This window comes from Rhinopithecus roxellana, chromosome 10, assembly GCF_007565055.1.
Source record: "Rhinopithecus roxellana isolate Shanxi Qingling chromosome 10, ASM756505v1, whole genome shotgun sequence".
Taxonomy (NCBI): domain Eukaryota; kingdom Metazoa; phylum Chordata; class Mammalia; order Primates; family Cercopithecidae; genus Rhinopithecus; species Rhinopithecus roxellana.
Genome location: NC_044558.1, coordinates 84,203,679 through 84,231,678, shown reverse-complemented (window position 1 = coordinate 84,231,678; position 28,000 = coordinate 84,203,679). Strand labels below are relative to the sequence as shown.

The following is a 28,000-nucleotide window of genomic DNA, read 5'->3' as shown; positions in this document are numbered from 1 at the left end:
TACCCTTGGTTGTTTTCATTGTCCTTCTGTGGCCACTTGCCAGCTGCATTAACTCTTCTTTTTGTGTTGTTCCTCAGTATTAACAGCTTTATTGAGATATAATTCACATAACATATAATACACCCGTTTAAATTATACAATTCAATAGATTTTAGTATACTCACAGAGCTATACAACCATTCACATAGCTAATTTTAGAACATTTTCTTTTCCTTTTTTTTTTTTTTTTTTCTGAGCAGGGTCTCGTTCTGTCACCCAGGCTGGAGTACAGTGGCTCACTGCAGCCTCCACCTCCTGGGCACAAGTGATCCTCCTACCTCAGCCTCCCGAGTAGCTGGGACTACAGATGTGCACCACCATACCCCATTGATTTTTGTTTTTATGTTTTGTAGAGATGGGATCTCCTTATGTTGCCCCGGCTGGTCTTGAACTCCCGGGTTCAAGTGATCCTCCCATCTCAGCCTCCCAAAGCGCTCAGATTATAGGCATGAGCCATCACACCCGGCCTAGAATGTTTTCATTACCCCAAAAGAAACCTGTGTCTAGCAGCAGTCACTCCATTTCCCCCCTGCTCCTTCAGAGACCTTAATCACTACTCTACTTTCTATCTCTATGGGTTGGCTTATTCTGGACATTTCCTGTAAATGGAATCATACAATATATAATCTTTTTGTGTCTAGTTTTTTTCACTTAGCATGATTTTTCTTTTTTCTTTTCCTTTCGAGACAGGGCCTCGCTCTGTCGCTCAGGCTGGAGTGCAGTAGAGCGATTTTGGCTCACTGCAGCCTCGACCTCCTGGGTTCAAGAGATTCTCCCACCTCTGGCTCCCGAGTAGCTGAGATTACAGGCATGCGCCACCACATCCAGCTACTTTTTGTATTTTTATTGATTCATTGATTGATTGTATTTTTAGTAGACACGGGGTTTTGTCATGTTGGCCAGGCTGGTCTTGAACTCCTGACCTCAGGTGATCCGCCCGCCTTGGCCTCCTGAAGTGCTGGGATTACAGGCGTGAGCCACCGGGCCCAGCCACATGATGTTTTCAAGGTTCATCCATGTTGCAATATGTATCAGTACTTCATTCCTTTTTTGGTCTAATAATATTCCACTGCATAGAGAGACCACACTTTCTTTAACCATTTCTCAGATAAGGGACATTTGGGTTGTTTTTACTTTTTGGCTATTATGAATAATGCTGCTAAGAACCATAAGCATGTACGTTTTTCTGTGGACCTAGGTTTTCATTTCTCTTGGGTACACACCTAGGAGTGGAACTGCTGGGTCTTATGGTAACTCTGTATGTTTTAACATTTTTGAAGAATTGTCAGACATTTTCATAGCAGCTGCACCATTTTACATTCTCACCATTCATGTGTGAAGATTCCAAATTCTCCACCTCTTCACCATCTATTTTCTTTCTTTTTAATGTTACCCATCCTTGTGGGCGCACAGTGTATCCGTGGATTTGATTTGCATTTCCCTAATAGTTAGTGATGTTGAGCATCTTTTCATGTGCTTATTATCTCTGGCGCTAGACCTGCCAGGCCTTTTCTAATGACGGACAACCATGGCTTTGTACCCCAATAACATTTTTATTGAGTTTCTTTGTGTCTAGATCATTATGAGAATTAATACTTTCTCTTCCAATGAAGTTCAGCTGCGTCCTGCATTGTGAATGAAAGGCTTTCTGTTCATTTTTCCAAAAAAGAAAACCTAGGACTATTCTGGATAAGAAGTTACATTACAATATCTGAGCAGCACTTGAAGCAAGAGAAATACATACTCGGATGCATTATTTCAGTCTAAGGAAGTGGCCTGGCACGCACTCTCTCTCCCTGTGTTTTAATCTAATATAGCACAACTGTCGAAGCAAATCTATAAGCAACAGAACAGTCTTAGGTCCTCATGAAGAGCGAACTGACTTTTTCATGTTTAAAATCTTAAATACCGGTTAAGTTAGAGGTGAGATTAAAAACTGTAGGAAAGTCGGCTGGGCCCGGTGGCTAATCCCAGCACGTTGGAAGGCCAAGGTGGACGGCTCACCTGAGGCCAGGAGTTCGAGACCAGTCTGGCCAACACAGTGAAAACCAGTCTCTACTAAAACTAGAAAAAATTAGCAGGGCGTGGTGGCGGGCGCCCGAAGTACCAGCTACTTGGGAGGCAGAGGCAGGAGAATCCTTTGAACCGGGAGGCGGAGGTTGCAGTGAGCAGAGATCACACCATTGCACTCCAGCCTGGGCAAGAGCAAGACCCTGTCAAAAATAAAAAATAAAAAAGGTGTAGGAAAATAAACTGTCATCCAATATAGCTGAATAAATCGATACCTTAATTACAACCTCAGTTTCTCTGTCCAAAGGCAATTCCAATTGGTCGCGCAAATTCTTTTATTATGCTACGATTTTGGTTATTTTGAATACAGCTTTTCAAAGAGCTCTTGGGATTTGAGAGCCCTTGGTTTTCTAAGTGTTTTCAATAAGGCTTGTTTCCTAGCGAGTGCAGCTGCCGCTCCTTACCGGACCCACGAGTAAGGAGCCCCGAGGTCATCACCGAGCGTGAACGCGGGAACGTCTGGGAAGGAAATCTGAGGCCCTGCTCTGACGGTCGTAACAAAAGCCTTCGAGCCAACCGGCGTGTTCAAATCACCACGGACCTTGCCGCGCTCTCCTCCCCGGAAACTTGACCACCTAGCCCAGAAAGCCGCAGCAGCTTCCTCAGGGGACGCTGTCTCCCACTTCAAACACCCAACCGAGAAAGCGGCTGCCGAGGGCACCTCCCGCCACGCCCAGGTCCGCCGGTCTCCGCTCGGGGAGGAAAAGAATCCTCCCCCTGCACTTGCAGCCAGGAGGAAACGCCAGAGGCCCCGCCCCATCCCTGTCGCTTCATTGGCTCTGGTGACCAGCCCCCCGAAAACCGGATTCCTATTGGCCATCTTGGCCGCCGCTCTGAGCTTTTACCGGGGCCCGCGGCGAGCGTGACCACGCCCCTTACGTCCGGACGCTCGGTCGCCTCCAGAGGCGCCGTAATCGCCGCCCAGAGGGAAGGAGGTCGGCAGTGCGAAGAGCTGCTATGGTGCTGAGTTTCCTGGTAGAGCCGGCCGAGCCGAGGCGGTCGCGGCCATGAAGGTGAGGGGCCGGTGGAGCCGGACAGACTCTCCTCGCCAATCCTATCCAGCCAGGGCACCTGAAGCGCCTCCTTTCTTTTCGCCTTAGCGGTTACCTAGTAGGCATCTCGGAGAGCTGCGCTGAGGGGGGTCGCCCGCCCGGCTTCAGGGGCCCCAACCGGCCCAGGGCAGGCTCCCGGACCCTCTCGAGCTCCTCCAGTGCCACCCGCGTCAGCGACCCGAGTGGTGGGGAGAAGCCGGGCGCCCCCAGTGTTCGCGCCGGGTGGGCCTCTCTCTGCGCCGGGCCCTGTGCGCCTCCTCGGGGGCCTGAGGCAGAGCCACCAGGGTTCGCCTCAGCCTCAGTCCCTTGGCGCGCGGCGTGCCCTCTCCCGCCCCGAGTCCTTGAACTAACCCAAGTGCTGGGGACATCGTGGGACCGAGGAGAACAGGAGGGGTGCAGGGGGTGGTGAGGCCGGGGCCAGGTTAACGGGTTAGAGAACTCTCAGGGCGGGGATGCCAACCCGGAAGGGGTGCTTCGTAGGCTGCACGTCGGGGCCGCGACCTAGAGAGGGCTGGATGTGCCTCCATCGCCGCTAGGTAAACGCAGCAAGGAATTTGGCAGCTTGAGTTCTCCAAGGTGGGAGTGAGAGCGTGGGAGCATTACTGATGAGAAGTTGAAGAAAAGGGAGAAAGGGAGCGGGGGTTCCGGCCTACTTCTGAGAGATGATTCTCAACCCGATCGCTGAGAGTTCTGAAGAGCTCTGTGAACAGTAGTCAGTTCAGGTATTGTTGCCGAACTCAAACCAAGTGGGATGAGTCATAAGGCGATGATAACTTTCAGACCTAGACGATTTCGTTAATCTCAGTGCAGAGGTGTGCTGGGGGTGGGTCATCTAGCAGGTGAGCTGCTAGATTAACGCTATCTCCATAAAGCGTCGAAGATTTACTATGGAAGATTGAAAAGGAGTGTCAGCTGGTCACAGAAATTCAGCATATATTTTGTTGAACGTTCTCTGTGCGTTAGCCAAGAGTGAGACCTGGTGAGGAGAAGTAATTCAAAATACAGTCCCACCCCTTAGGAAGGAGTTTACCATTCAAAAGAAGAGTTATTTGCAAGTAATCGTATTACAAGGGAGACGGCTATAGGTATCAAAAAAAAAAAAAAAAAAAAAAGTGGAGGCAAAACCCTTAGGAGCAAGAAAGGATACTTCTGGCTACAGGAAGCAAGGAATATTTTTGGAATAGGTAACTTTGGAACTGTGCCTTGAAGTACGAGGATATTGTAAAAGCTTATTTTTAACTTTCCAGTTTAGTTATAAAATATTATTCCAGCTTGAAATATCTATTAAAATATCTAGAAAGTAGCTTTATTTCCTGAAAACCAGCCTCTGCCGTGTTAAGATCCAAAAACAAAGCAGGGATCTTTAATGCCTCGAAGAGTGTCAGTATCTTTATTAATACTAAATTTGGGGCCCATTAAGGAACTAACTATCGAAGGAAAGAATTAGGGACAAGTCCAGTGTTGAAATTTTAAAACAAGTTCTTTGAAAACAGACGTGGTTTTTGAATTGAAGTGGAAGGTACTACTTTCCAAGTTGAAATTTTAGAAACAAAGTTGGGTGGCAATTGAAATTGTAGAAAAGATATATATTTTCAGAAGCAAAACACAGACCTGAATAGACATCAGCCTGTGCAAGATGACAGTTATAAATGATGCTTTTGTTTTTGTGAAACTGGGTTTACACCATTTAGGATTTGGGCTGTTAAATGTTTATTATTTAACTTGATTTATATTGAAATTGTTTAATTGTGAGTATGCTCATCTGTAGATTTCTGGGCAGAGACTGATTCCTGATGTCATGGAATGCTAACATGTGAATGTTCATGTAAGGAAATACTTCTTTCTGTGGAATTAAAATTACATTAAAAGCTAAGCAAGTATATCTGGCTGGGCGCAGTGGCTCACGCCTGTAATCCCAGCACTTTGGGAGGCCGAGGCAGGCGGATCACTTGAGATCAGGAGTTCGAGACCAGCTTGGCCAACATAGCAAAACCCTTTCTCTATTAAAAATTATTTTAAAAAGAAAAAAAAGGAAAAAAAAAAGCTAAGCAGTTAAAAACAAAAAAAGCTAAGCAATTATATAGATAAGTACATGTTCACTCAAACCTAGAGCAGCTGGTTTTAGTGTATGTGTGGAATGGGTATTTACTTTCTCCCTTTGGTGGTTTGGTTTGGTTTGGTTTGGTTTAGAAACTGATGTTTTGAAATAGGTCTTACCTCTCAGACTCAAATAACTTTTTAACCTTACAGTAACATCCAATCAATTTCCCATAAGGGATTAAAAAAAAAAATCCAAATTGGTGCTCTGTGTTAATTTGATTTAATCTTCTTTCCCATTTTTCCTTATTTATATTGATCTCACCGTTAATTGTGCTAATCTCATTTGTTCTTCCAAGCTCAAAATGAGCTATCAAGGAGAAAGTAATCTACTGAATGTAATTCCTTTTCCTTTTTTTTTCTCTGAAAGGTGGGGGAGTGGTGCTAAGGATCAAGTATACTGTTAAAAAAAGAAAACAAAAATCCAAGCATGAGGAAGGTAACATTTATATCTATAGCACACATTATTGTAATAATCTATCAGTTTGACCAATGTCTTGTCTAAAAGTATTACGTTTTAGAGTTCATCATCTGTTTTTGCAACCTGCTTAATGTCCAAATGGTATGAGAGAAATAATTTAGGATGTAGAATTTCTTCCTTTGTGGTATATGGTCGTATATTTGGTCACTTAAGAAAGAGTTAGGTCGCTGCATATTGTATTTCAGTTGAAGCAGCAGTTTTGATAAGAAATTCTTTCACATTCTAAGGAGCATATGTTTCTCAAATGACTCTAAATAGGATAAGGAGGCCGGGCGCAGTGGCTCATGCCTGTAATACCAGCACTTTGGGAGGCCGAAGCGGGCAGATCACAAGGTCAGGAGATGGAGACCATCCTGGCTAACATGGTGAAACCCTGTCTCTACTAAAAATACAAAAAATTAGCCGGGCGTGGTGGCAGGCGCCTGTAGTCCCAGCTCCTTGGGAGTCTGAGGCAGGAGAATGGCGTGAACCCGGGAGGCGGAGCTTGCAGGGAGCCAAGATCACGCTACTGTACTCCAGCCTGGGCGACAGAGCGAGACTCTGTCTCAAAAAAAAGAGGATAAAGATTTGCTTTGTCAGCTGTTTTTTCTGCTTTGCTTTAAGTTATGTAGGAAAGTTTAACCTAACCAAGGATTAAACTGTAAAACTGATTATTTTATATCACTGTTGCTAAGATTTAATACATCTTTTTCCTATCGTTTAACACAGAACATTGAGTTTTAGCAAACTTAAGGTTGTCCAGAGTTTAAAACAAACCCTGAACATATAGTGGGTGAGTTCTCTGTGAGTTCTCTGAGGAAGCTTTCATTGGTGGAAGAACTGTATCCCTCCTTGGTCCTTGTAGATTCATGTAGCATCCGAGACAGTTATTTTTTAATTTAAAACTTCTAGGTTCATCCTTAAAATAACTGTGTAAATAACGTATTTAACTTAGAGTTATGGCAAGCAAGGTAGACTCTTATGAGAAGAGTCTATGGCATTATTATTACATTGCTATTTACCTAGTTTAATAAAAAGTGAATGACTTAGATCATTTAGTTTTCTGTTTCTTTCTTTCTTTTTTTTTTTTGAGATGGAGTCTCACTCTGTCTTCAGGCTGGAATATAGTGACACGATCTCAGCTCACTGCAACCTCCGCCTCCCAGGTTCAAGCAGTTCTCCTGCCTCAGCTTCCCGAGTAGCTGCCACGCCCGGCTTATTTATTTATTTATTGTTTTGTATTTTAGTAGAGACGGGGTGTCACCATGTTGCCCAGGCTGGTCTAAAACTCCTGAACTCAGGCAGTCCGCCCGCCTCGGCCTCCCAAACTGCTAGGATTACAGGCTTGAGCTACCGTACCCGGCCTAGTTTTCTGTTTTCATACTCATAAACTTTCTTTTTCCTTCTCTCCCCCCCAAAAAAAAAAAAATCTTTTTTTTTTTTTTTTGAGATGGAGTCTCTGTTGCCCAGGCTGGAGTGCTGTGGCACCATCTCAGCTCACTGCAGCCTCCACTTCAAATGATTCTCCTGTCTCAGCCTCCTGTGTAGCTGGGAGTACAGGCACGCACCACCACACCCAGCTAATTTTTTTTGGTATTTTCAGTAGAGACTGGGTTTCACCATCTTGGCTAGGCTGGTCTCGAACTCCTGACCTCAAGTGATCCCGCCCGCGTCGGCCTCCTAAAGTGCTGGGATTAGAGGTGTGAGCCACTGCGCCTAGCCTGTCATTTAATCTTTATGGAAACCACCATAGCTCTTCTGATTCTTCATTCCAGTCTGGCTGGTTGGTACTATATTTAATGGAATCATTAAAAGGGATCACATCCTGATGTAGTTTAGGATTGAAAATTTGTGGTAAACTTGTGAATTCTTTAAATTGAGCATTTTGAAGTATTTTCTCCCCACAGGGATTCTGAAAGCATATTAGATTATACACACACAGAAGCAAAGACAGCTGAACCTTGAGGCCATTTGAAAATCCTGGCACTGTGCCAGAAAGAGAGCTGGGCTACTGCTCTTGCAAAGAAACAGAACACCTTTCTTCTTGTTTTTGTTGACTGTAATGATGTTTCATGGACTTATATTATTTGAATCTGACTGAGGAACCTGAGTCCTTATAACCTTGTTGGCCAGAAACTGTCATTCCTACTCTTATGCAGATTATTTAGATTTGTATTCTTCCCCCTCCCATTTGCTTCCTCCCCTTTGCTCCTACAGAGGGGAGGCGGCTTCTAATTCCTTTTTGGAAAAGGAATAGTATGGGAGAAACACTGTCAGTCTCTGCTACTGGAGGAAAAAGGGGGACTTGAATATTGAGGAGTTTCAGTAAAGGAACTGACATGCTTGGCTCAGTACTTTCTGGGACCGTCTCACATCTGTCTTCCTGTAGTGAAGATGGAGTTCTGGTCTCTACTCAACTAGGTGATAAGCTGCTCTTGGTCAGCTGTATATTGTCCAGACTTGTTGGCTGCAGAGCTAAGGTCCTGTTCTCCAGTTGATGCTATCAGTAAAGACAAACATTTTAACTTCTATTTGTCTTATTTCTTCTTCTTTTTTATTTTTTGAGACCAGGGTCTTGCTCTGTCACCTAGGCTGGAGTGCAGTGGTACAGTCTCTGCTTACTGCAACCTCTGCCTCCCAGGTTCAAGCAATTCTCCTGCCTCACCCTTCCGAGTAGCTGGGATTACAGGCATACACCACCATGCCTGGCTAGTTTTTGTATTTTTGTAGAGATGGGGTTTCACCATGTTGACCAGGCTGGTCTGGAACTCGTGACCTCAGATGATTGTCCTGCCTCAGCCTCCCAAAGTGCTGGGATTACAGCCGTGAGCCACTGTACCCGGTCTCTGTCTTATTTCTTAATTAGCTCCAAGTTGGATGTGGAAATAAGGTACTGTTACTGGCTCCCTAAAATCTTGGTTCACTGTCTTTGAAGAAAAGAGAACTGGCATTGGATACCAGAATGACAGGAGGATATCTAGGTGTCTAAGGCAGTCCAAGGCAGGTTTTAGAATTTAATTTCTTGTTATGAGATGTGTAAGGTTTTTTTTTTTTTTTTGAGACGGAGTCTTGCTCTGTCACCAGGATAGAGTGCTGTGGTGCGATCTCGGCTCATTGCAACCTCCAATTCCCTGGTTCAAGGGATTCTCCTGCCTCCGCCTCCCAAGTAGCTGGGATTACAGGCATGTACCACCATGCCCAGCTAATTTTTATATTTTTAGTGGAGATGGGGTTTCACTATGTTGGCCAGATGGTCTTGATTTCCTGACTTCATGATCCACCCATCTCGGCCTCCCAAAGTGCTGGGATTATAGGCATGAGCCACCACGCCCGGCCAGGATGTGTAAGGGTTTTTTTTTTTTTTTTTTTTTTTTTTTTCAGATGGAGTCTTGCTCAGTCACCCAGGCTGGAGTACAGTGGCGTCATCTCAGCTCACTGCAACCTCCGCCTCCCAGTTCAAATGATTCTCGTGCCTCAACCTCCCAAGTGGCTGGGACTACAGGTGCCCACCACCATGCCCGACTGACTTTTTGTATTTCAGTAGAGATGGCGTTTCACTGTGTTGCCCACGCTGGTCTTGAACTCCTGAGCTCAGGCAGTCCGCCCACTTCAGTCTCCCCAAGTGCTAGGATTACAGGCGTGAGCCACCATACCCTGCTAGGTGTAAGTTTTTAATATGATACCTGGTTTTTAACTGATATAAGCCAGGCAGACCATGGTCCTATGGCTGCTCTACTGAGAGCTGCTTTGGCTTAAGAGAGTGGGTAGGAAAGGGATTAGACTATCAAGAACAAGTCATTTATTTTTAGTAATCATTGATGGCTAGAAAATAAACTCCAGACACAGGTAAATTCTCTGAGCTTGGAGTTTTGTGCCAGGCATAGGCAGACAGTTGCCTCATTCTCTTATTCTCTGTGTTGTTTTAAACTACATTCATGGTCAAGAGAGGAAATTTAGCTATCTTCACAGATTAGTGTTCTTTTTTTAAAATACAATTTCAACTTTTAAATTTGGGGATACATGTACAGATTTGTTACATGGGTATACTGAGTGATGGTAAAGTTTAGGTTACAATTGGTCCCATCAGCAGGTAGTGAACACAGTACCCAATAGTTTTTCACCCCTTGTTCCCTTCCTCCCTCCCTCTCCTCTCCCCAGATTATTGTTCTTTCTAACCTGTTAGAAAAAGGGTTATACTTCTTAAATACCACTTGGATTCATGTGGTATAACCCATGGAGTTTTGCTGCCAACTAAGTTCCCCAAATAGCTCATGGAAGCCCAGATCATGGCTTGCATTTTCAAAGTTCCAGGCTTTTCAGAGATTTGGCTTTGGGCTTGATTCACGGAGGAATAGCTGTAGGATTTTTTTCCCCCAATGAACAAATAATGGATGATGACCCTTCCATAAAGAAGACACCACTTTGGAATTGAGGCCAGTGAATTGACTGCAAATTCAGAAGCCAAAGGGGTATGCCTAGTGTACTGTCAGAAGCCAAAGGCGGGGTATGCCTAGTATACAACAACTCAGTGAACTGACTGCAAATCCGGAAGCGCAAGGGCTACGCCTAGTATGCTGTCTTTCTAGGAATTGGGTTTGCTCAAAATCTAGGAGGAAATGGAGTGGTTTGTAGAAGATGCTTCAGTCTTACTATCAATGTGGAAGCAATGAGTGAATAAAAGAAAAAGGAATACAGGCTAATTTAACTGGAGGAAGATCTTAAAGTATAGGGAAGACAGAAATGGAATAGGAAAGAACATGAACTTAGGTCTCTAAAGCTTTTAAAAGGAGGGTGCAGAAGAGGGATCCTTGTTGGTTATGACCCTATTGGGCACGGTAACTGGGTTCCAAGGAAATATAATAGAGGCAGAGTGTGAAGAGCTCAGAAAATAGATTGGCATGTGTTCTCCCCATCCCTTGTCCCCCTCTTTACTGTAAGAGCTCAGATTCAATAAACTCTTGGCAAAATGGTCTCTTAAATAGTTCTCCAACTGCTTTTATAGGTTCCGTCAAGACATAACAGAAAATATGGGCCAAGCGTGATAGCTCATGCCCGTAATCCCAGTGATGTGGGAGGCTGAAACAGAAGGATCCCTTGAGCCCTGGAGTTTGAGATCAGCCTGGGCAGCATATTGAGACCCCGTCTCTAAAAAAATAAAAATAAATGGCTGGACGTGGTGGCTCACACCTGTAATCCCAACACTTTGGAAGGCCAAGGCAGGTGGATCACCTGAGGTCAGGAGTTCGAGACCAGCCTGACCAACATGGTGAAACCCCGTCTCTACTAAAAATACAAAAAATTACCAGGGTGGGGTGGCGGGCACTTGTAATCACAGCTATTCAGGAGGCTGAAGCACGAGAATCCTTAAACCCAAGAGGCAGAGGTTGCAGTGAGCTGAGATCGTACTACTGCACTCCAGCCTGGGTAACAAGAGTGAAACTCTCTCAAAAATAAATAAATAAATAAATACTAGAAAATGTGGACAGATTTAAGAGGGGAAAGATCAGTATAGGACACTTCAAGCACTGTGAGGTGAATGTCAAGGTGACAGTTGAAGGTAGAGATGCCTTTGCCCTGAGGGGACATGCGGAATAAATTTCTGAAATTTATGAGAAAGTCCAGAAGATGAAACACACTAAAGGAGAACCAGGTAGATGGAGTCCAAGCTTGGAAGGATTTATCTTTTGGATGGATTCTTCAGCCTGGAGGTGAAGAAGGACAAAAATACTTTGAACAATGGGTGCTTTTGATAGACCCAGAAATCACTGACTTTCTCCTAATATTGGGAGATTTCACACAAGAAAACGTGCAGAGGAGTTAAGGTGGGAAATAAAAGTTTGGGCCCAAAAGCAAAGAGCAAATATAATCAAGGAGAGCACCAAAGTCCAGCAAAAGTTACAGGCCAATATGCGGTAAAAAGGAAAGGGATTCATTGAAGAATCAGATTAGATTGTTGACAACTCAGCTGACCCTTTTTTTTTTTTTTTTTTGGAGATGGAGTCTTGCTCAGTTGCCCAGACTAGAGTACAATGGTGCAGTGGTGTGATCTCTGCTCACTGCAACCTCCAGCTCCCAGGTTCAAACAATTCTCCTGCCTCAGCCTCTCGAGTAGCTTGGACCACAGGCGTGCACCACCACGCCCGGCTAATTTTTGTATTTTTAGTAGAGACGAGGTTTTACCCAGTTGGCCAGGCTGGTCTGAAACTCCTGACCTCAGGTGACCTGCCGACCTTGGCCTCCCAAACTGCTGGGATTATAGGCATGAACCACAACGCCCAGCCAAAACTTAGCTGACCCTTTCTTAAAGGATTGGGTAAAACCAAAGTGGGATGTGAAATACTACATATCGGCCGGGTGCGGTGGCTCAAGCCTGTAATCCCAGCACTTTGGGAGGCCGAGACGGGCGGATCATGAGGTCAGGAGATCGAGACCATCCTGGCTAACATGGTGAAACCCCGTCTCTACTAAAAAAAATACAAAAAACTAGCCGGGCGAGGTGGCGGGCGCTTGTAGTCCCAGCTACTTGGGAGGCTGAGGCAGGAGAATGGCGGGAACCCAGGAGGCGGAGCTTGCAGTGAGCTGAGATCCGGCCACTGCACTCCAGCCTGGGCGACAGAGCGAGACTCCGTCTCAAAAAAAAAAAAAAAAAAAAAAAAAAAAAAAGAAATACTACATATCCCACAACAGAAAAACATGTAGACAGGTCTTGGGGAGCATGTGGCTGAGGCATTAGTTCCAGAACTCTAGGGCCACAGGCTTCCAAAGTAACCACAGCCCTTTCCACTCAGGGATTTGTGGAGGGTGATGTTCCAGCTGAAACAGTATAGGCAGGAAGAAGACATCTTCCCTTTGACTGAGCAGGTCTTAAGCTTTTAACCTGGCCTGTATATCAGAATTACCCAGGGAGTTTTCAAAAAAAATTCTGGTGCCCAGGCTGTACCATAGACCAGTGAAATCAGAATCTCTGGGGCTGGGACCCCAGGCATCAGTATTTTTAAAGACTTGCCCGGTGAGTCCAACGTGCAACCGAGGCTGAAAAGCACTCTCTTAAGGGCAGTTTCACAACCCTAGACAAGCCCTTAGCAAGAGGTACAGCAGCTACCAAGGTACAGGACTAAAACACCTGTTCCAATGAAGGGCAGCGGGGGCAGTGTTTCCTGGCACCTCAGTGCTGAAATGAATGTAAAGAAATTCTGTTCATTTCAGCACTGGGATGCCAGGAAACATGGGGCTTAAAGGGGAGATGGAAATTAAGATTTTCAAATATGCTGGATGGGGCCAGGCGCAGTGGCTCATGCCTGTAATCCCAGCACTTTGGGAGGCTGAGGCGGGGGGATCACGAGGTCAGGAGTTGAGAGCAGCCTAACCAACATGGTGAAACCCGTCTCTATTAAAAATACAAAAATTAGCTGGGTGTGGTGGTGTGTGCCTGTAACCCCGGCTACTCGGGAGGCTGAAGCGGGAGAATCGCTTGAACCCAGGAAGCAGAGGTTGCAGTGAGCCGAGATTGTGCCACTGCACTCCAGCCTGGGCAACAGAGCAAGACTCTGTCTCAAAAAAAAAAAAAAAAAAAAAAAAAAAAAAAGCTGGATGGGAAAGAAAAATACTTCAAATAAACTAGTGAAGAGGCTTCCCCTGCTTCAAATTTCTGAACTTTCCAGAAAGCTGGAGTGTTGCAAATGCTCCTCTCAGAGAGGATAACTGTTAAGTGGATTTGCCCTTCAATATGATGCTAAGGTTATTCTCTCATTGGGAGATCACGCTTTCATTGGAAGATTTTCCCCAAATTTAAGTTCACAAATCCTAATGAGGCTGCAACCTGAATTTTTCAGGATTGCTTCTTTCCTTTCTATTCCTGTAGTATTTGGCTGACAATAGTTAATATGTATGTGAGTTGTACTGAATATTGGGTTATAGCATCATTTTTGCCTGGGACACTTTGGAGGTTGACTTGGGCGTTTTTGTTTATTTGTTTTTGAGACAGGGGTCTCACTCTGTCACCCAGGCTGGAATGTGGTGGTAAGCATAGCTCACCAAAGCTTTGACCTTCCAGGCTCAAGCGATCCTTTTGCCTCAGCCTCCGAGTAGCTGGGACCACAGGCACATGCCACCACACCTGGCTAATTGTATTTTTTGTAGAGATAGAGTCTCCCTATTGTTGCCCAGGCTGGTCTTGACCTGGCCTCAAACAATCCTCCCACCTTGGCCACCTAAAGTGCTGGGAGTACAGGTGTGAGCCACCATTCCTGGGCTGTTTTTAAATTTTTATTTTACAATAAGTGGCTGAATTAAGTGTTTTTCTTCATTTTCTTTCTGGGGAGCCAAGAGGAAATTCCCTTCCTTGTATAGAAACATGAGGAATGGGACAAAATTGTCCCCCTCCAAAATTGGTATCTACACAGGGAATCCATCTGTTTTCCCAAAATAAGTCCTTCTATTCCCTTTACCAGAGCTGTGTAGTTGAAAAAAAAAAAATTCAGCCTAGAATTTTAATGCTCATACTCACTAACATGGTTTGAAAAATTGCATCCTTCCCTAATTCATTGTAAAACTATCCCTGATGAAAAGGTCGTAATTTCTGACAGTGCTGCTTTTAAAAGGGAATGTCATTTGAGATTTTTGGTCTTCTTTACCAAAAAACACATTTTGAACTTTCTAAGTAGCATATAAAATTTTAATAATGTTACATTGCCTGTGAAGAGATAATAGGAATTTTTTACAGTTATTTGTCAGTCATAGGATGGTAGAAAGAGGAGCAGGAGAAAGATAAGTTTTTGTCCATGAGGAACTTTCACTGTCGTCCAGGAGGCAACATCAGACATGAATTAGAAGGGGATAAAAGCTGAGAGAGCTGTTGATTTCATAGCTACATTAGTAGGAAGCAAAAGCTTTGCAAAACTGCACTTCTATTAACTCCTGGAATGAAGCGAAGCTTATCCTGGGAGTATTTTCTGCGGTTGAAGTATTTTTTTCCCCAAAAAATGTAACCTGCAAACTGAATTTTTTAAAACAAAGTTTTTCCGATTGTTTTAAGAGTGCATACTCTAAAGAACTGTGGATGAATCCTTTACTTAAAAGAACACTAACTTTATTATTATTATTAATTTTTTTTGAGATGGAGTCTCGCTCTGTCACCCAGGCTGGAGTGCAATGGCACGATCTTGGCTCACGGCAAGGTCCGCCTCCCGGGTTCACACCATTCTCCTGCCTCAGCCTCTCGAGTAGCTGGGACTACAGGCGCCCGCCGCCACGCCTCGTTAATTTTTTATATTTTTAGTAGAGACGGGGTTTTACCTTATTAGCCAGGATGGTCTTGATCTCCTGACCTCGTGATCCGCCTGCCTCAGCCTCCCAAAGTGCTGGGATTACAGGTGTGAGCCACCGTGCCTGGCCTACTAATTTTTGTATTTTTAGTAGAGAAGGGGGCTTCACTATGTTGGCCAGACTGCTCTTGAACTCCTGACTTCATGATCCACTTGCCTCGGCCTCCCAAAGTGCTGGGATTACAGGCGTGCGCCACTGCGCGCGGCTCTATCTGACTTTTAAAGGCATCGCTATTTCTTGAGAATTATAGGGTTTGAAGACTTATAATACTGAAATCCTTGGCTTTGATACTTCAGATTGAACCTTGTGTTGTGGTTTGTTCTTTACCTTCTTTCTTTATAATACAACATTACTTCTGGGTAACAGCAGAAACAGCCTTTATCCTTCTGTTGCATTCCAAATTGCCTTTTGCCTTTTAAGGTTGAGGGCTTTTTATTTGCTTTTTGTTTTAAGAGCTTGCTGGCCAAACAGTAAATGTTTGACAGAATCAGATAATAAAATAAATGGAACTGTATTATTATGTGCTGCCATTTTAAATAATACCTCAGCTATCTCGATTTCCATTACCTATCACATTATCTAGATTCTAGAATATGCTTAAGAATTAGGACAAGGAGCAAAAGCCTATTCGTTCTAAACACTGTAGCTTTTATTTTAAGCATGGGAAAATGCCTTTGGCCCTCACTGAAAATTTATTCTTTTATGTATACTTGTAACAACTGTGGTTATCAGGTTTCTGAGACTGCAGTTAAAAAGGAGACAGGTTACTCTGGGCAGGTATAGTGATAGCCATGGTGGCTCAGAGAGAGGGAAGAGACAAGGAAAAACCATAGCAAGCAATACATTAGTTTTGGGCCATTTAGTGGAGTGGCAAATAGCCCTTACGCCTTGGAAGGTCATCATGTTTATCAAGTCATTACAAATCATGTTTAGTATCTTCAGTTTGAAAAGGTAGAATAAAAAAATACTTTCCTGTTGTTGCTGGGTTTTTTTGTTTTGTTTTTTTATTTTGAGACAGACTCTCGCTCTGTCGCCCAGCCTGGAGTGCAGTGGAGTGATCTCGGATCACGACAATCTCTGCCTCCTGAATTCAAGCGATTCTTGTGCCTTTGGCCCTCGCTGAAAGCTAGGAGGCTGGGCACGGTGGCTCATGCCTGTAATCCCAGCACTTTGGGAAGCTGAGGTGGGTGGATCACCTGAGGTCAGGAGTTCGAGACCAGCCATGGTCAACATGGTGAAGCCCCATGTTGTCTACCAAAAATACAAAAAATTAGCTGGACATGGCAGGTGCCTGTAATCCCAGTTACTCGGGAGGCTGAGGCAGGAGAATCGCTTGATCCTGGGAGGTGGAGGTTGCAGTTAACCGAGATCGCGCCATTGCACTCCGGTCTGGGCAACAAGAGCGAAGTTCTGTCTCAAAAAAAAAAAAAAAAAAAAAAAAAAAAAAAAAATCTAGAGAGAGTTTCAGTTGGTATTTTGATGTTTTCTTAGTCATTTAAAAAAATTATTTACCTATGCCATAGTATATTATACTCAGTTACAAATGCGAAAACAGCGGTTTAAGGAAATGAAGTAATTTAAATTTATGGGCCTGGCATAGTGACTCACACCTGTAATCCCAGCACTTTAGGAGGCCGAGGTGGGCGGATCACTTGAGGCCAGGCATTTGAGACCAGCCTGGACAACATGGTGAAACCCCATCTCTACTAAAAATAAATTAGCCGAGTGTGTGGCGTGTGCCTGTAATCCTAGCTACTCGGGAGGCTGAGGCAGGAGAATTGCTTGAACCCAGGAGGCGGAGGTTGCAGTGAGCTGAGATCGTGCCACTGTACTTCAGCCTGGGTGACAGAGCGAGACCCTGTTTTTAATTAACTAAACAAATTGATGTTATTTCTGTTAAATAATAGCTGAGAAAATCTGCCTTAGACTGTAGAACTGTGGTGTCTAGTGCAGTGGCCACCAGCCTAATGTTGCCAGGTAAAATACAGCGTGCCTGGAAAATTTGAATTTCAGATGAAAAATGAAGAATTTTTAGTATATGCATATCCCAAATATAGCAGAGGACAGACTTTTATCCAGTCTTTTTTTTTTTTTTTTTTAACATGCATGTGTACATGTATCTGTTTTGGGTGGGTATGTAGGTTTTTTGTTTTATAAGATTTGGATCATGTTCTCTTTTCCTTTTGTTTAACAAGAGATCATGGGTATTGGCAATGCCAGATATTCTTTGGAAATAGCAGAAAATTAGTTCTTTCCAAATGGCTTGAAATTTCAGTGCCCAGAGGAATATAGTAATCTCAAAGTTATTGAGGGCAGACTTACCTCTCCAGAATAGTACTCCCTGAGGACCCCACAGAGCCCAGATTCCACTTAGCTTTAAACTGTGGGATTTTTGTTCCTTTTCAGGCGGGTGCCACGTCTATGTGGGCTTCGTGCTGTGGGCTGCTGAATGAAGTCATGGGAACTGGAGCTGTCAGGGGCCAGCAGTCAGGATTTGCAGGAGCCACTGGTCCATTCAGATTTACACCAAACCCTGATTTTTCCACCTACCCACCAGCAGCTACAGAAGGGCCCAACATAGTTTGTAAAGCCTGTGGACTTTCATTTTCAGTCTTTAGAAAGAAGGTGAGTTGGATGAAATGTTACATAACAAGACACATGGGTCAGAATTCTTGATTGTAGGTTATTTTGAATAGCTAGTGAATTTTCATTTCTGTTTGTAAAAATATCAAAAGCTTAGTTCCATTAGCCATTTTCCATCTAGAAAAGTGCTTAATTTGGAGGGATTATATTACTGCTCAAGTTTTCTGACTAGACATTATTTCTCATGTTCAGGCATCCTTTCTCCTGAACTTTGACCTGTTTGTGTCATTTTATTCTCCATGATGATGTTTATTTCCTAAAGCAATAAATTTATTAGTCTGTAGTTTTGTTCACAAATGATTTACTGTAACTGTGATTCAGATTCAAGTTTCAAAAAAGTATCCCTTACCTTAACTTTCAAATGAAGAAATGAATGCAATAAATTAACTACTCTTTAGAGATTCAACATAAAATACTTAGCTAACAGTTATTTTCACTAAGATAGAAAGTCATTCAGAGAACCTCGTATTGGTAGGCCTCCTTGTTCTCTTTGATCATTAGTTTAGTCTTTTGAAATACTTAAAGAAAAACAAATGCTAGCTTGTGGGAACAATGCACTGAGCGGAAACAACCACATCTTAGTGCCCTCTTAAGCTTCTGCAGTGGCATGGCTTTGATTGTGATTAGGCTGTGTAGTTTACAGATTACTGTATTAGTGGGTCCTGTATTTTCTTGGATTGACCTTGAGAGATCAGTTGCCTTTCTCTTTCCCTCTCAGTCTGTGTTATGCTTTTTGTCTTCTGCTCTTTAAATGGGGAAATTGTTCATGTAGGAAAAGACCAGGAAGTGTGATTATGCTTTCTGCTCTATGTGGTTCAAGCTCTGTTTTGTTAATTATATGTTTATACCAAGGGGTAGAAAGGTTTTAATTCATTAACACAAGAGTGTCTTTTTCTTAAAGTCCTATATTAGAACTTCTGTGAATTCAGACTGCCTTGGCAATGAATTATTTTGATTTTCATGGCTTTTGGAACATGAAAATGCCTGTGGAAACAGTCTGGTGCCATTGGGGACTTCACTAAGAACTAAAATTAAACTTTAATAGAAGGCAGAAAGAAAACTCATGTTTTCATAATGGTTTATATTTTGCTATCATCAAATGCTTTTCTTTCTTCAGCATGTTTGCTGTGACTGCAAGAAGGATTTTTGCTCCGTTTGTTCAGTCTTACAAGAAAATCTCCGTAGATGTTCTACTTGTCACTTATTACAAGAGACAGCATTTCAGCGCCCTCAGTTAATGCGACTGAAGGTGAAGGACCTGCGGCAGTATCTCATTCTGAGAAATATACCCATAGATACTTGTCGTGAGAAGGAAGACTTGGTGGATCTAGTGTTGTGCCATCATGGACTAGGCTCTGAGGACGACATGGACACAAGCAGTCTGAATTCTTCAAGGTCCCAGACTTCTAGCTTTTTTACACGTTCGTTTTTTTCAAACTATACAGCCCCCTCTGCTACTATGTCTTCATTTCAGGGAGAGCTTATGGATGGAGACCAGACATCCAGATCTGGAGTGCCGGCACAGGTACGAGGGGGTAACTAATTACACCCAGGGCCCGGCACGCTTACTCTTGGCCATATATTGTGGGGCCTTTAGTGCTTGACAGCTTCTGATAAACTTCAAGTCATGTGCTGGAGTGGACCTTCCACACCCAGCTGACCTCTGCACTTAAAGGCTGTCCTGATGTATAGTGTCTGCTGAGGTGCTAGGTGGCTCCAAAGTCTGCTGTCTGAAGGGTTCCAAAATAGCTCATCAGTCTCTTGGCCTTAGTTACCTTAGTTTCTCTATCTTATACAGTTAGACACAATGGCTGTGAAAAAGCAGCACATACACACGTGTAGTGTTGTGTGTTAGTACAGATATTTCAGTGACCACAGAAAACAATCAGTAGTGTCAGTTAGCCTCATGCCCATTTGCCTTGCTACGGTGAAACTGTGCTAATTTAGTCAATGAAAGAGCCATCTGAATTAGTGAAAAAATGTAGCTATTTACTAATTGTAATTAATAATATTGTCCCAATGAGGTCCTTGGGCATCCTGACTGAATAACATGTAAGGGCTTGTAATTAATATTTACTTGTACGTGAGTGATTCTAAACTGCTGAAAGAAATGTTTTGAACAAATTTTTTTCTCATTTAATTTTCTTTTCTGAAGAAAGGGGTTATTAAAAGTAGAGGAAAGCTGGATGAGGTGGTGTGAGCCTGCAATCTGATACTTGGGAGGCCGAGGCAGGAGGATTGCTTTAGTTCAGGAGTATGAGGCTGCAGGTGTACCATGATCACAACTGTGAATAGCCACTGTACCCCCAGCCTGGGCAACATAGCAAGACTTTTTTTTTTTTTTGAGACAGAGTCTCACTCTGTTGCCCAGGCTGGAGTGAAGTGGCAAGATCTCAGTTCACTGCAACCTCCACCCCACTGGGTTCAAGTGATTCTCCTGCCTCAGTCTTCGGAGTAGCTAGGATTACACGCGGTTAATTTTTGTATTTTTAGTAGAGATGGGGTTTCACCATATTGGTCAGGCTGGTCTCAAACTCGTGACCTCAGGTGATCTACCTGCCTTGGCCTAAGTGCTAAGATTACAGGCATGAGCCAACTGCATCTGGCCAAGAATTTCTTTTAATTAGTAAATGAATAAATGCAGAGGGAAATTTGGTCTAACTGCCTTCTAGATATAGTCCTGTGTCCTCTAATAATGTTTTGGTCAATGATAGACCACATACACAGCAGTGGTCCTGTAAGATTATAATACCAGGCCGGGCACGGTGGCTCAAGCCTGTAATCCCAGCACTTTGGGAGGCCAAGACGGGCGGATCACCAGGTCAGGAGATCGAGACCATCCTGGCTAACATGGTGAAACCCCGTCTCTACTAAAAACTACAAAAAACTAGCCGGGCGAGGTGGCGGGCGCCTGTAGTCCCAGCTACTCGGGAGGCTGAGGCAGGAGAATGGCGTAAACCCGGGAGGCGGAGCTTGCAGTGAGCTGAGATCCGGCCACTGCACTCCAGCCCGGGCGACAGAGCGAGACTCCGTCTCAAAAAAAAAAAAAAAAAAAGATTATAATACCATATTTTTATTTCACGTTTTTTGTGTTTAGATATGTTTAGATGCACAAATACGTATTACTGTGTTATAGCTGCCTACAGTATTCAGTACACTAACGTGATGTATGGCTTTGTAGCTGGCCATGCCCTGTAGCCTAGGTGTGTAGCAGGCTGTGTGCCATCTAGGTTTGTGGAAGTACACTGTGATGTTCGCACAATGACAAAATGGCCTAGGGACACATTTCTCAGAATGTCTCCTAGTCATCAAGCAACACATACTGTAGTCATCAATTAGATAAGTGTAAGCCGGGAGTTTTATTATTGTCCCAAATGAGAATTGGCATATTTATGCTGCAAACATAAGGCATACCTGACTTACGTCCTCCTTTTGGGTACACACCATTTGGGTGGTGTGGATTGCTGGATGCTACAATATGGTGCCTGGGAATCAGTGAGGTGGAATATATATACATACACACGTGCACACACACACACGTATATATACACACATACACATATGTGTGTATGCATATGTATGTATACATATATGTATATATATATACACACACACACATTTTTTTTTTTTTTTTTTTGAGACAGAGTCTTGCTCTGTCACCCAGGCTGGAGTGCAGTGGCACAATGTTGGCTCACTGCAAGCTCCGCCTCCCGGGTTCAGGCCATCTTCCTGGCTCAGCCTGCCGAGGAGCTGGGACTACAGGTACATGCCACCATGCCCAGCTAATGTTTGTTTTTTTTTTTTTTTTAGTAGAGACAGGGTTTCACCATATTGGCCAGGCTGGTCTTGAACTTCTGACCTTGTGATCCACCTGCCTCAGCCTCCCAAAGTGCTGGGATTACAGGCATGAGCCAGGGTGGAATATTTGAAATTGGGAACTGACCTAGCTTATTGTAGAGCTATTGTCAAAATATAGTCAAAAGAAAATATGTGAAAGAAGATACATAACCCAAACTGAAGAGATTTGTTTTTTCTAAAGCATTCTGATTGAGAATTTTTTTTTTTTTTTTTTTTTTTTGAGACGGAGTCTCGCTCTGTCGCCCGGGCTGGAGTGCAGTGGCCGGATCTCAGCTCACTGCAAGCTCCGCCTCCCGGGTTTACCGCCATTCTCCTGCCTCAGCCTCCGGAGTAGCTGGGACTACAGGCGCCCGCCACCTCGCCCAGCTAGTTTTTTGTATTTTTTAGTAGAGACGGGGTTTCACCATGTTAGCCAGGATGGTCTCGATCTCCTGACCTCGTGATCCGCCCATCTCGGCCTCCCAAAGTGCTGGGATTACAGGCTTGAGCCACCGCGCCCGGCCCTGATTGAGAAATTTTAAAAACTACAGTTAGCCTCAGCCATCAGTGAAGTCTAGAAAGCCTTCATTGGAATTAGATTGTCTTAAGTACGCTGTGGTAGGACTGAGATCTTTCAAATCAGATGCCCCTGATGCTTGGGCTGACCTGTCAGAGCTTTAGCTTTTTTCTGTCTGCATCTTATAGGCTCCAGTTAAACTAGCCATTTACAGGTGCTTTGATAATGACACAGTGCCATCCCATATCCTTAATGGCTTTGGCATTCCATTATGGGACCTTCCTGAGAGAGTTAATACTTTGGTTAGATTTTATAACTTTACACACACACAGGAATTTGTGTTTTGAGCTAACTTTATGGAAGGTAGGTTCTTCATGCAATTTTGTTAAGACCCAACTCTTTGGAAGGTTCAGTAGCATTCAGAATCCAAAGATGTGGATTATGCTGGCTTTCTGGTCATCATGGGGAGCATCGATGGCAAGGTTTTCTCTAGTGATAAATACGGATTGATTCCTGACCTAATCAGATATATTGTGTAAGTGTAGGTACAAAGTGAAATCACTTCAGCAAACACGGAAGATGATGATGACGACGATGATGAGGACGACGAGGATGATGATGATGATGAAGAAAATGTGGAGGATCGGGTGAGGCCACCTATAAAATTTGGTTTCCCTGACATGTCAACCTGACAGGAAGGGAGGGTGCCCTGTGGACTTTCTCTAGATTAGAACAGGATGTTTCTAATGTAGGACAGTATACTGAAATACTTCTAGGACTGCTGAGATGACTGGGAGAATATTCAGGGCCAGTGATGAGTTTAGAGTGAGGAGGGTCTGGACTTGTGGGACTAGGGCTAATGGATGCTCTGTGGTTTCAGAACCCCGGGCTCTCCAAGGAGAGAGCGAGAGCTTCGCTGTCTGACTTGTCAAGCCTTGATGATGTGGAAGGGATGAGCGTGCGCCAGCTGAAGGAAATTCTGGCTCGGAATTTTGTCAACTATTCTGGCTGTTGTGAAAAATGGGAACTGGTAGAGAAAGTAAACCGGTTATACAAAGAGAATGAAGAAAACCAAAAGTCCTGTAGGTTGATCTTTTCATTTCTTCCCTATAGTATTTTTCCTTAGGCTTTTAAAAACTGGGTTGTTTCTGTCACAATTAAGTCAAATTTATTTTTGAGAAAGCTGTGAACCATTTTACTGAGTTATCAGTTAGTTACATGAGCCTGTTTATAGATCTGGAAAGTAGTAACTTCATTATGTGATGTTCATTATGTCTGCGAGACCACCACTGCCAAGTGAGTTAGAAAATTACTCAATTTGGTTTTTCTTACTATAATTAACTATTTGTTAGAACCCTAATTAAATTCCTTGTCTCTGTAAAAATGTTTATTTTCTCACTGATGCCTTTGGCCGGCCATTACCTTGGTTCTCTCAACTTTTAAATCTAACAGTAGGGGGAAAATTCCCTATAGCCCAGCTGTTAACATAGTTCTTAGCATCAACTATTTGTAGATTTCTGTGTAAGTCACAAAAAGCTGAGGTTAAGAACTTCTGAACTAGGCTGGGTGTGGTGGCTAACACCTGTAATTCTAGGACTTTGGGAGGCTGAGGCGGGAGGATCACTTGAGCCTAGGAGTTTGAGACCAGCCTGGGCAACAGAGAGAGATCCCATCCCCACAAAAAAAACAAAACCAAAAAAACCTGATGTGGTGGCACCAACCTGTGGTCCCAGCTACTTGGGAGGCTGAGTGGGGAGGATTGCTTGAGCCTGCAGGGAGCCATGGTCATAACCCACTGCACTCCAGCCTAGGTGACGGAGCAAGACTGTCTCAAAAACAAAAAACAGAACAAAAACTTCTATGTATTGATGAAATTTGGCAAAGAAATTCTCCCTCAGCTGGTAACATGATCAAGCCATGGAACATTTATGGACAAGAAAAAATAATTCAGTTGTATTTTATTTTTTTCTTTTTAATTGTAAAAAATAATATGTGTACCTCAATATTTTTAAATTGAGACAGGGTCTCACTATGTTGCCCAGACTAGTGCTGAACTAGGCAAGGGCCACCATGCCTGGCCCTCAGTGGTATTCAGACTAACAAATCTTATGTTCCTGTCTAGCTTAAACAGCCCTCCCATTATTAACTTTTATCATTTTGAGTTTTCTCCTTTAAAAGCTGGTTATAATACAGCATTTGTTGAGGAACACGTTTATGTCCAGAATGAGCACAAAGTATTTTGGCAATTCTACTTCTAAGATGATGTCACAATGGTAGATGCAGGAATCTTCATCCTTAGAGCTTTCAGAAGTCCTCGGCTACTGGCTGAGAAATGGTTTTCTGGCAGTGAGGGGAGAAGTCAGTTTACTTCATAAATGTAAACAACAACTATGTATAGTGCACAACGATAATGCCACTCCCACCCTTAAGTAGTTTATGGTGTAGGATATAACATGGTTTTTATTATGACAGCATGTTTTCCAGTGTCCTTCTCCATTAACTCACTGTATAATCTAACCCTAGTTCAATCTCTGGCTTGGGTGGAACACACATTTTGTTTTGAGCACAGCTGGCATCTTTCCTAGCTTGACTGGCTCCAAGTCACTGATACCAAGATTGTTCCCATAACCCTGACAAGACGCTGGCTTCTCTGCTTTCCTAAGTTCTAAAGAGCGGGAAGGAAACCTCCACACAGAAGGGGAGACCAAGGCCCACTCTGATTTCATCTTGAGTTGCCTAGTGCCTTCTCCGTTGGCATATCTGCCATCTTATCCCATAGATCCTTTCTCCCCAGGTCCACACCAGTAGTCGTGGGCCATGAACTAAGACCCCAGATCACAAGAATCTCTTCCCATGAATGGCAATAAAACGCTTCTCTTAAATCTAGAGACTACTGACCTTTCAAGCTTGAATTCCTGTTCTGTTCCAACTATTCACGATTCCCTTCGATCTCCTCTGACCTGTAGAAAGGGAAGCACTCAAATCCATAGCCCTATGGCCAAATCTCAGGCTGGGGTTAACTTTAACTTATTCGTAGTCTTTCTTATTCACAGACTATTTTCTCAGATGTAAAGGTGGGCCAAGAGCCAGGACGGCCTGTCTCTTTCAAGTTAGACTTCAGCAGGGCAAGGAACACGGGTGGCTTGAGATGATTCTAAGGCTAGGGAGGGAAGGATGCACAATTATTCCTAACTTTCCTATGGGGGCAACTAAGGCTCCTTTTCCGACTGAGATGAGGCACCAGAGACTGTGATGTTCCCAGGGATACAAAGCTGGGGCAACTGAGTTAAATTCCAGTAGCATCCTGACTCCAAAGCCCATCTGCAGAAGACCAGCTGAGGGTTTCTTTTTCTAGTTACAGAAGTAATATATCCCTATCATAAACGTCTTGAATTAGACAAAGATATAAAATAGAAATACATAACTAACATTTGTTGGGTACTTCAAGCATTTTATTCTTTACAAAACCCTGAGGTATAGCTTTTATCATTGCCTTTTCTAGTGGAGGGAACCAAAGTGCAGAGAAGTTGGGATTATTTCTTGTACAACACTGGGGTGGCATTGGGCCTGCAGTGGTCATTCAGCAGGTGGCTGCTCAGCTTTGGACGGGGAGGGTGGCTAGCTGGCCAGCCACGCCCAAAGCCGAGGCTTTAGCTCTCTGTTGCCTTTCAGATGGTGAGCGGCTGCAGCTGCAGGATGAGGAAGACGACAGCCTGTGTCGCATCTGCATGGATGCTGTCATCGACTGTGTCCTGCTGGAGTGCGGGCACATGGTTACCTGCACCAAGTGTGGCAAGCGCATGAGTGAGTGTCCCATCTGCCGGCAGTATGTGGTGCGAGCCGTGCACGTGTTCAAGTCCTGAAACTGAGGCTCCCCTCGCCAGGACAGTCACCCCCAAACTTGACCCCAAACATTTCAATGCACAGAAGGGACTGGAAAGCCACTGTTCAAAGGCTGAAGCTATTTTTAAACATTATTTTCACTAATAAGTGGGGACAGGAAGATCCATCCTGAGCTGTGGAAACATTGGTCCATGCCGTGAGCCTGTCTGCCTGTGGACACGTGAGCTTCCCGGGCTCAGCTGGGCTTTATCACACATCCCGTGAACACTCATTGAAGTCAGCCTGTTTGCGCCATGTGGGCATCAGCCACTGCTGTCTTGGGAGGACACTTATCCTGTTCTCTTATTTCTCCTTCATCCTATTTTTAACTTAAACTGCTCAGATGTTTGAAACTTCTGTCCTCTTTGGATGAGATCAGTGTCCACAAGTGGCCGACACAGAACATGCCGAACAGTGGCTTCTCTGAATGTTCACTTTATTAGTCATGTATATTTTAAATGCTAACATTTGATGAATGTAAGGTTTCCACATTGTTGCTGTTTCTGCATTTAAACATAATTGGGAACAACTGACATTCTCTAGTCGACTGCCAGGGCCTTAGACTCCCCATGTCCATTTTTGTTCAGGTATAGCTTTTTATAGCAAGGGCTGCATCTAGCTTCTTTTATTAGAAGTGTGTGCTAAATTCCTTATCAATGTGTAATCGGTTTACACTGTTTTGTATAGTGAAGGTGTATTTTCAGTGCTACCCGCTAGCTGATTTTAACTTTAGGAATAAAATTAGTTTTAAAAGCTTTTGTTTACATTGTCTTGGTCAGTTCCTAAATCAGAAGCATACAGTATGAATGGGTATCTGCGCCCTGGCCTAGCACCCCTCTTCAGAAGAGATGGTGGGAGCACCTTCAAAGATGTCACATGGGGTGCAGTGGCTCACACCTGGTGAGGTTGAGGCTGGAGGAATGCTTGAGCTCACGAGTTCAAGACTAGCTTGGACAATATGGCGAAACCCTGTCTTTGGAAAAACTATGAAAAAATTAGCCAGGCGTGGTAGCCCCAGCTACTCGGGAGGCTGAGGTGGGAGGATGGCTTGAGCCTTGGGTGTGGAAGTTGCAGTGAGCCAAGATCACACCACTGAAATCCAGCCTGGGTAACAGAGCCAGACCTTGTCTCAAAAAAAAAGAAAAAAGAACAATGCCACATGAGCAACAGTGCTTACATTTCCTGCTTGCCTATCACTAAGGTTAACTGCTGATGTGCTGTTTCTTGTGTCCAGGTATTGTGCTAGGTGCTGTAGTTGCCTCTGCAGTCCTCAAAGCAACCTTCTGAAATAAACATTGCGTTGCTTCTCAGATGGGGAACCCAACCTCAGAGAAGTCAGACTTGTCTAAAACCTCATGGTTAGAAAGTGGCTATGCAGAATTTGAACCTAGCTCTGATGCCAGAGTTGCTCTTAACCCTTCCAGTACCACATAAGAAATGAGAAACTTGGGCCAGGTGTGGTGGCTCACGCCTATAATCCTGGCACTTTGGGAGGCTGAGGCAGGTGGATCATGAGGTCAGGAGTTCCGAGACCAGCCTGGCCAACATGGTGAAACTGTCTCTACTAAAAATATGAAAATTAGCCAGGCATGGTGGCAGGGTAATCCCAACTACTCGGGAGGCTGAGGCAGGAGAATTGCTTGAAACCGGAAGGTGGAGGTTGCAGTGAGCCAAGATCATGCCATTGCACTCCAGGCTGGACAACAAGAGCGAAATGCCATCTCAAAAAAAAAAAAAAAAAGAAAAAGAGGAACTTGAGATATTATGCAAAAATATTCTGAACTCTCTTTTAGGTCCAACTTGACTCGACTCAGGATGGTTGAGCTGAGACCAACAGTGAATTCAGTGCAGTTGGGAGTGGCCATTTCTCAGAGTCTGTTATCTCCTGACTCTGCAGTGAGTAACACACATGGCCTTGGGTGCTCAGAATCTACTAGTCAATCAACAGACCTGAAAATACCTGTGAACGCCAAGAGGCAGATGCCCCTGTACTTTGGGCAGAAAGTTTGTGTGGTTAGTTGTAAAGAAAAAATTTTTCTGCTTTTGAAGATCAAAGCATGTAAATCAAGGCCTCCCACT

The 28,000-nt window shown here is 43.9% G+C and overlaps 1 protein-coding gene across 2 annotated transcripts; it reads left to right on the top strand.

Moving 5' to 3' along the window:
- Positions 1-2,951: 2,951 nt before the first annotated feature.
- On the top strand, positions 2,952-26,680 carry RNF34 (ring finger protein 34). Of its 2 annotated transcripts, XM_030939006.1 has the most exons (7): positions 2,999-3,122; positions 5,629-5,697; positions 17,449-17,667; positions 18,803-19,210; positions 22,585-22,686; positions 22,920-23,121; positions 25,712-26,680. In XM_030939006.1, exons 2-7 carry the CDS (start codon positions 5,689-5,691, stop codon positions 25,900-25,902), a joined length of 1,131 nt encoding a protein of 376 aa, XP_030794866.1. In that variant the 5' UTR covers positions 2,999-3,122; positions 5,629-5,688; the 3' UTR covers positions 25,903-26,680. The 2 variants fall into 2 exon arrangements, with proteins under 2 accessions (XP_010366631.1, XP_030794866.1); XM_010368329.2 differs by lacking the exon at positions 5,629-5,697 and having other exon boundaries at positions 2,952-3,122.
- The last annotated feature ends 1,320 nt before the right edge of the window (positions 26,681-28,000 follow it).